General features: G+C 41.6%; 1 protein-coding gene and 1 long non-coding RNA gene across 7 annotated transcripts in view; one reads left to right on the forward strand and one right to left on the reverse strand.

The window, feature by feature from the left end:
- glsb (glutaminase b) overlaps positions 1 to 8,657 on the reverse strand; it is a 44,759-nt gene that overhangs the window by 8,753 nt on the left and 27,349 nt on the right. For 2 of the 6 annotated variants that reach the window (XM_032530224.1, XM_032530225.1), the window contains exons 13-14: positions 8,295 to 8,426; positions 7,183 to 7,275 (exon numbers count right to left, since the gene is read on the reverse strand). In XM_032530224.1, coding sequence (XP_032386115.1) covers positions 7,183 to 7,275; positions 8,295 to 8,426 — 225 coding nt within the window. Of the gene's footprint in view, positions 1 to 4,905; positions 6,479 to 7,084; positions 7,276 to 8,294; positions 8,427 to 8,657 lie in introns of those variants that run through there. The other 4 variants (XM_032530227.1, XM_032530226.1, XM_032530229.1 and 1 more) reach the window with 4 other exon arrangements.
- LOC116698334 (uncharacterized) overlaps positions 3,652 to 8,657 on the forward strand; it is an 11,838-nt gene continuing 6,832 nt past the window's right edge. Inside the window, exons 1-2 of the long non-coding RNA XR_004334186.1 lie at positions 3,652 to 3,728; positions 6,546 to 6,552. This is a non-coding gene — a long non-coding RNA (uncharacterized LOC116698334). The remainder of the gene's footprint in view (positions 3,729 to 6,545; positions 6,553 to 8,657) is intronic.

Below are 8,657 nucleotides of genomic sequence, written 5' to 3' on the forward strand. Positions count from 1 at the left end.
AAGCCTCCTTCAGGCTCACCGCTTCACAGATTCAGACAGTGGAAACATGTAAAAACACGCACAACAGGCAACACACACGCAACCTCCTCACATCACATCCCTTCGTTCGTTGATCTGAAGGTTACAGCTGCTTCAATATGCTTGGTTTTCTTTTCTTTTAATAGAATGTATTTCCTTACAAGTGATTGCAAAACTTTGCTCAAGAATGCACAAAAGCTCATTGTCAAAAAGTTGTCATCTGCCACACTTGTACCTGAGGAGAGTGTTAAGTTACTCTTAGAACTTTTTGTTGGGCCGCGCCTGAACTTAATATAACTAAAAAGTAGCAGCCAGTGTTTGTATCATTTCATTTTAATGTGGTCATTAACTAGACGGTTAATGACATGTGGTGAAACCTCTCAGGGGTTGTGAGGCTCACATCATTAGCATATTATCTGTAGGGAAATACAACGTGCCCATTTTTGTTCAGGAAATCAATATATATGCAAGTTGATACAAAAAAAGTGACCATTTGTGATCATGTCTTTTTTTGACAGACCACTGGTTCGTCTTTCCACTGTTTTTATACAATCACCACTCCCTTAACTCATCTATTTACACGTGAAAATATGCAGCTCTATACACGCTTAACGTGTTGTTTATTTGAATGGAGTCTGGTGGGTTGGGTGATGGGGATTTTGGGGCTGACCTCTCTATAGGGATCCCTTACCGTAATGTTGTCAGACACATAATAATTTGAGCCGGTCAGTGGCAAAATAAGCACTTTTAGTGGATGGAAATTGACGATGCACATTTGCCCCAGAGGGTTCAATTGTAGCCCGGTTTGCGGCTGCCGGTTACAGCGTTGTCCCTCAATACTGGACCAATTTCAAAGATTTTTTTTCACATTAATTACTTAGACACCAATACATGGGAAAATAGGATTGACAAAACAGAAATGACTCTTTAAGTATGCAGAAGGATCCTTTGACTACTGAAGTGACAGCGACTCTGGTTGTTAAAGAACAGTTACAGGCACAGAGAAATGAGATGATATTAATAGTGCTTTATTAGATTTTATACAAGGGACACCAAGGCTAAAAAAACACCACTTTCACCGTCATGTCTGCAAGTCCATCACAGCTAAAGACACCTTACTATTTGCTCAGAATAATGAAGGAAGACATGTCTTAGCGCTGTCTTCTCCTCCAAGCAGACAGGACAGTTCATGAAGCTGAGACTTTACATCCAGAATTACAACCATGTGGACTGGGTAAAGAAATCAAAACACAGGAACGTTTGACACTGATGAGCTTGGAACTGGAAGGCTTCCTCTACCTAATGTTTGGGGACATTTACTTTTTGGGGTTTTACAACCCATGTAACAACTTTCCAAACTTTAAAAATCTCCAAAATGTATTTTTGGGCCATAAGATCAGCTTGTAAAACTGTGTCAACATGAATATCTAATATCTGACCAAAACATGGGAGAACCTTACAATTCCAAGGTCACCAAATTGCAATGGTGGAGATAGTTTGTAAATGTATCTGCAATTTCCCTGTCACAAGTAAAATTGTCCAAGAGACATAAATCAACATGAATTGACAGGTGGAAGGTAATCAAATGAACTTAAAACATATGATTACATGGAATTAAAGACACATTTATCAAATCATACAAAAACATGCATGCAAAAAAGGGATAACGAGAAGAAGAAAAAATCACCAGGAAGCATTACACACATGACATGAACCATACACATCTAAATATGTCAATGGAAATACTGGTAACTGTCGTGAGCTTGAGTGTACAGAGTTTCAGGAGTGAGACGGGGGGGGTCGACCATCACGCAAAGCCACATTAGGCCCCTTTGTCATTGTGATCTAGCAAAGCAGAGATCAGCTCCGATTGGTTAAACCAGTCTCCTGTCAGTGCTGGTCTGGTCCAGTCGTGTAGACGTGTACAGCGGGCACTGTATTTCAGATGTTGTGCCAATGACCCTGCACGCTAGCAGCAAAGAAGAAGAAAAGAGCTCGCACGTTGCTTACTAACCGACTCCCTTTACTCTCACACCAGAAAGGCAACTCATCGACTGAGTCTTTGGTCAAACTGTTACAGACAGGTCAGGAAAAAGGGAAAACAGCGGTGGAAACTAGGCCTGAGATCAGAAACTGAAATGAGAGCGACTCAATCTTAAATACTGTAGTCCAGGATTTGCCGCCAGGACTCAAACGGAAAAATTAACTCAACCAAAATGAAGCAGGCTTTATCAACATGAATAAAATCATTGACTTCTGGAAATCCCCTTACTAGTGCAGCACTGGACCTGGTATTTATTGTACATTATGTTAAATAATATATTAAGTTAGGATCATTAATCCACCTGTGGTTACTAGTGGTACATTATGAACATCTTAAAGCTATAGTGCGCAACTTTTTGATATGAATGAATGTCCGTTACATTCAAGCCATTGCCAACGTACTTGAACGTAATGTGATGTAATGTAATGTAATGTAATGTAATGTAATGGCTTGAAAGTCGATACAAAGCTAATAAAGACTATCAGCTCTTTCTGGATTTCTCAGTAGGTCTACGTTTACTAAACGGTGTCGTCGGCCACAATTGCGCGCAGAAGCTCCAGTGATGCGTTTCACATCACTGCTGCAACATGACGTCATGACTTAGTGTAAATATACACACTAACTAACTAGCAGAGTGGCCGGTTGGCTTTAGGAAAATGAAGAAAGCGACGGTTGACTTTAGCAAACGTGACACGCGGGACACAACCCCCGGTCTCCTAGGTGAAAGTCCTGTGTTTTTTTCATGGTTGATGGGAAGACAACACAAGGGTTAAGACTTCCATTCTTAGGGATGTGCTGGGAATTATGAAAATGTGACATCTTTATTGTAACTTTTTTTAATTTATATAACTATTCCTTCACTGACACAAATGTGTGTTCTTCAAAATGTCACGGATCATGTCTTAATGTGACGTATGCATGTGTGCACAAATTACACGCATTGTGACGATGATGAGAGGATTATACTCTCTTTTTTTTTATATACTGTAAAATATTTTGCGGAAAGCAACGAGATCCATAGATGAAACCATTAAAAGGAGCCAGCAGACCTAACTCCGCTTCCTGCTTACTGTAGAGAACATTTCCAAGGAGCATTACTGATCACAGAGGCTTTTGAATATGTTGCACCTCCACACAATAATCAACACAAACCTTAAAAACAGAAAAAAACAGAAGTCCATGCCATAAAAAAAAAAAGAAAACTGAAAAAATATAAGATAAATCTGCACACACCATGACAGAGTAATTACACGGTATCATTGGCTCCAGCTCAGGAACAACCCCACACAACACCACGGGTCCAGTTTTAACAATGACTGAACAATAACACCCCCCCCCCCCCCCCCCCCCCCCCCCCCCCCACACACACACACACACACACACACAGACGAGCTGCATGTGCAACTATTCCTATTTCCTGAAGGGGAGACAACATTATAAATTGGGAACGCCTGAAGTGTGAGTATCATGAGTATCACCCATGTGCACACTTTAAAAGTTACATACACCTGCCACTATGTACATTCAAGAAGTAAATGATGTATATGGTAAAAGTATATATATATATATATAGTATACTATATACTATGTATATGGAAAAAAGGTTTTGATAATGTACAAGCTTACTAGAAGAGTAACACTTATAAACACTCCTGAACACACGTGTGTGTTTCCATAGTGACATTCAAACCCCCTTTTGAGTAGACGTAAAAAAAAACACTCCTGCATAAGTGGACCTGAAGCATCTCACTAAATTTGATATAATTTCATCGATATGCAGTTTCAAGTTTGTCAGTTGTTTTCCTCTGAAGGCATGTTATCAACAACAAATAAAAAATAAATAGATGAAAAAACTGCTGCAAGATGGGAAAGAAAGAATACATTCCCCTTCCTCTGCTGCTGTTTTTTTCCTCTTAAAGCTTTAACTGAGCATATTTTTGGGCGCAGTGCGAACACACAGAGATGGTGTTGGAATGCGGCCCAGATAACCCCTGCAGTGTCCTGCTCACAGCACAGGAGCCAAAGGTTGAATGGGGGGCTTTAACCGGGGGGGGGGCGCAGCAATCAACACATGCCAACCCTCTGCCAACCGAGTATAATCACCGGCCTTGACATACACACACACACACACATACTAACACACAGTCTAAACACAACAGCAGCTCCGCATGATGCAGCCAGTCCAGCGCTGGTGAGGACAACTAGGTGAAGCGAGACTGAGAAGTGAGAAAACAGCTTTTTTTTTTTACAGTCATCTCACCTCTGTCCTGAGAAAACCTCTTTTTAATACTCACATTATCATCGCATCATCAATAAAATCTGCCCCCAATGTGGTCCAGGCACAAATACTCTACTAAGTCAAGTTTAAGTTACTGCAGTTTTTTTTTTTAAATGCCATCTCTGTTTCAGTCAACACAACAGCTGATAGAAGGTAAAGTCAATTTTTGTATTCTGTTTTCTTAAAGGCCCCATGACATGGTGCTCTTTGGATGCTTTTACATAAACCTTAGTGGTCCATGAATACTGCATTTTAAGTCTTTTTCTCAAAATTCAGCCTTGGTGCAGAATTACAGCCACTAGACCCAGTCCCACAATGAGCTTTCCTTAGTATGTTTAGGGTGGAGGCTGGGGGGGGTTGTGGCCTTGACCAACTGACACTTTGCTTGTTTGAAAGCCATGATGTCTCTCTCTCGGGGGGGTTGGCAAATTCTCTGGGCGGGCAAAGCAAAAAGGGTTAACCTTGCCCCTTATGACATCATAAGGAGAGGATTCAGATCGGCCCATCTGAGCTTTCATTTTCTCAAAGGCAGAGCAGGATACCCAGGGCTCGGTGTACACCTATCACCATTTCTAGCCACTGGGGGGGTCATAGGAAGACTGGGGGGACTCATATTAATATTAAATGTTAAAATGAATGCCATGGGACCTTTAATGGTATGGAGGGAGGCACAAATGATGCTATTTGTTTACTATTAAAATTAATTTGGGCACATACAGATACAGATGTGCAGTCAAAACCCTTTTCGAGTCCAAAGGGGAGTTCCGACTAATCTCCTGTCAGAAATGTCTGTATTTATTTTACTTCAGACATCTGTGGGCAAGTTTAATGTCTTTTAGGGCTTAACCACCGACAGACAGATGGTGCAAGTGCTTGTGTATTGTGCAGAGAAATGTTCTACTTAGACATTAAACTACCAAAGACAATCAGAGGCTAACGTTTGGGATCAGCTCTGTAGCTCTGACTGGAAGGCTGAGAAAAACTTTCACTTTTTGGGTTGATTTTTCCTTTCAAGTTCTAAATTTGGAAAAGCGAAACACCTGAATTATTAAAATCCCTCCAGGATGCACAGATCCTTTTATACTTAACACTCCTGCACTCCAGCCGAGGCGTGCAGTTACCTGATATGTTGACAATAGTCTCTTTCTGTTGTGTTCCATCAATAATCTAAAAATATATTTGGTTATGCTGCTGTTGTCATCAGGTACTACGGTACATCCAGCATCTGTATTAATACCTCCAGTGGAAGGAACAGGAAGCAATTTTCACCGAAAAGTAGTCTCAATGTATATTTAATGACCGTTGGTCTAAACGCTGTCTGCACTGAAGCTCCGCACACGCAAACACACACACAACTAAATATAAAACTGAATTTCAAATCAACTCTGAGCCTATTGGAGGATTCTGTCACTAACACACTGCAATAAAGGGGATGATACGAGACAGGAGCACAGGCTGTACACTGTACTGGTCTGTTGTTTAGTTGTGCATTGTTTTTATTGTCTTCATGCCCTGTAAAGCGGCTTTGAGTTCGTGAAAAGCGCTATATAAATTCAATTTATAATTATTATTTCACCAGATCACACACACACACACTAAGGCAACAAGCAGGCAGAGGTTTAGAGTTAATTTGGAATTCAAAACTGTTTTTGAGTGTTTAGAAAAGCGCTATGAAAAATAATTTGAAAACTATTATTATTATTATTATTATTCAGAGCACAGTTAACAAGCAAAAACGTCAGTCCAATTTTCCATCACAAATACAAACAAAAGCAGCTTCCCAGTGCGTCCACTCCACACAGTAAGTGCTTCACAAGTAATAAATAATCCTCTACATAATTTATGTATAAATATTTGAGGGTGAGGAAGTGTGGTGGTGGTGGTGCGAGAGGTGGGGAGAGAGATCAGTAGAGGTAGAGAGAGAGAGATCAGTAGAGGTAGGGGTCGGGGGGTCAGGGGGGAGGGCAGGCGGGTCTCCTTTTTTAGTTTTTTCACTCGGCGACATTGTCCATCCTATAGACTACAGTGGTGGAGCTGTCCTGGTGAGACTCAGTGAGGGACACCTTTTTCCAAAGAGGGGCTTTCAGGGCCAGCTCTTGCTGGAGGCTCTCGTAATCCATGGGTCCGAAGGAGAGCTGCTGTTTGACACGAATAACAAATTAGTCTCGCTCCTTCTCTTCGTGTGCGTGTGTGTGTGTGTGAGAGTGTGTGTGTGTATGTCTGAGAGTGTGTAAGTGGCATGTAGTTTGCCGACAAATTTTTCAATGTCAATTTAACCATTTACTGGCAGAAACCGTACCGGTTTCAGCACTTTGGTTTAGGAATGGCAGGTTTTGAAGCGGACACACTTTGCCTCTAGTTTCCCATCAGTGTGTATTTTGTCCCACTTTTGTAAAGGTCAGTTAACACAGCAACGTCTAAGGTATAGATTGCCTACTTTTATCAAACAAATGTTGGTAGGTTAGCTGCTTATGTCCATTGTGAACCGCAGCAAACGGAACAACATCCAGTGACCCAACTATAAAAAGAAATGCTCAGTATGCCTGAAAACATCATCAGCGATCTCCACAAGTTTTTAAAGAGACAGCGCACCCGAAGAGGGAGGAAGAAAGGGAATGAGGGATATCCTATTTTGCTTGTTATCCTATTTTGCGGTGGACTATATCTACAGTTATGATACAGCAGCTGATGCAAAACGCTCACAGCTGTTAAAAAAAAAAAAACTATGGTAAGCTCGACTTCACACACACTCTTGGAGAGAAGGCGTTGTGGTCAGTGTGTGTGATGGGCCAAATGCTGTTTGGGATGGTTTGTTCCTTAACATGATGCCTTGTGTCCTTACCCGCTGGTCCCCTCCTTCTCTGCGAGGGTCGTGCTTCTTGGCAAAGTGCCTCAGGTTGTCGTAGTTGTGGAAGTTGAAACGCTCCACGAGGTCCTGGGATGAAAAGGCAGACGGATGCATCAGAAGGGGGAACTAGCTACTCAACGTGGCCTTTTCTCCCTGATGACTGGAGGTTGAAAGTCAGTGATTTGCGACATTTCAAAAAGCACATGAACGGGAATCTGGTTGCATTTGCAGCAGAGGCGGATTCCTGCATGCAGTGTTTACTGAGATCTGGATCTGGTTTCTGGGGAGTCGTTAATCATTTACTTTTAAAACGGGTCTCTGACAGTATGTCAGCCAAGTTGATTTAACACCTCAAGGACACTGGTGCACACTTCCCAGTATTTTTCATTAGACATTTTTGTTTGTGTACATCTAATTATTACCTTAAAGCCCAATGTGTTTAAATTAAAAAGTATCCAAATACACAACAACAACAACAGTACAGCTAAACTAAAGTTACTCATGTTCTTAAGGACATGTTGTACCAAATTATCAACAGGGCCTTAAAACAGTAAAACGCGCGCACCCCCCCCCCCCCCCCCCACCCCCCCCTCAGGTCTATAAACATAGACAAAACATTAGAAACACCACCAATATAATGTAGTCCAGTACAACACCAATGGAAACTACAACGCAGCGTCTAGCGCATGGATGCAAAAACAATGAAGAGAAATCCCAGCAAATAATTATGCAATGATGTCAACAATATGCAAATGAGTCATGTGCACCTAAGCAGTCTACTACACTGCACTGTGTGTATATATGTGTTTGTGTGTGTGTGTGTGTGTGTGTGTGTGTGTGTGGATTAAGGCATTTGACGTCAAAAGTGTTGAAAAAGGGACAAAAACGTGACAAAAAGTTATAAAAAAACATTGATTAAAGCGTCAACAAAAGTGTTGATTTTCAATTTTGACGGGAAGACAACACGAGGGTTAAAAAAGCCTTCTGGATATTTCTCAGCTGGTACAGAATGTATGAAATAAAACCCGAGTGGTGCAGTTATTTCTTGCTCTGTGTGTATATTCTTAGTACACACTGCAGCCAGGCGGTAGCTGGACATTACTCACCGTGCAGAACTGTATTCCTCTGACCGAGTTGCCCAGCTTGTCTAGCGGAGGTGACCAGCACATGATGCCCATCACGTTGGGTACGACCAGCAGGATCCCCCCCGCTACTCCAGACTTGGCGGGCAGACCGACCTGCAGCGAGGAAAACATGACACACACAACAGAAGATCAGCTGTGTGTGTGGTACAGTAGCAACGTGGCAACAGCGTGAAATGGAAAGTCAGCAAAGAACAACACCGCTTCAATAATTCGTCAGTTGGAGAAATATATCCACTGGTTAGCTTGCGACCATTTTTAGAAATTGTTGGTCTAAGAATCATGTTTGTTTGTTTTGTTTTATTTGGATCCCCATTAGCTTCAACA

The sequence above is a fragment of the Etheostoma spectabile genome, chromosome 11, assembly GCF_008692095.1.
Source record: "Etheostoma spectabile isolate EspeVRDwgs_2016 chromosome 11, UIUC_Espe_1.0, whole genome shotgun sequence".
Taxonomy (NCBI): domain Eukaryota; kingdom Metazoa; phylum Chordata; class Actinopteri; order Perciformes; family Percidae; genus Etheostoma; species Etheostoma spectabile.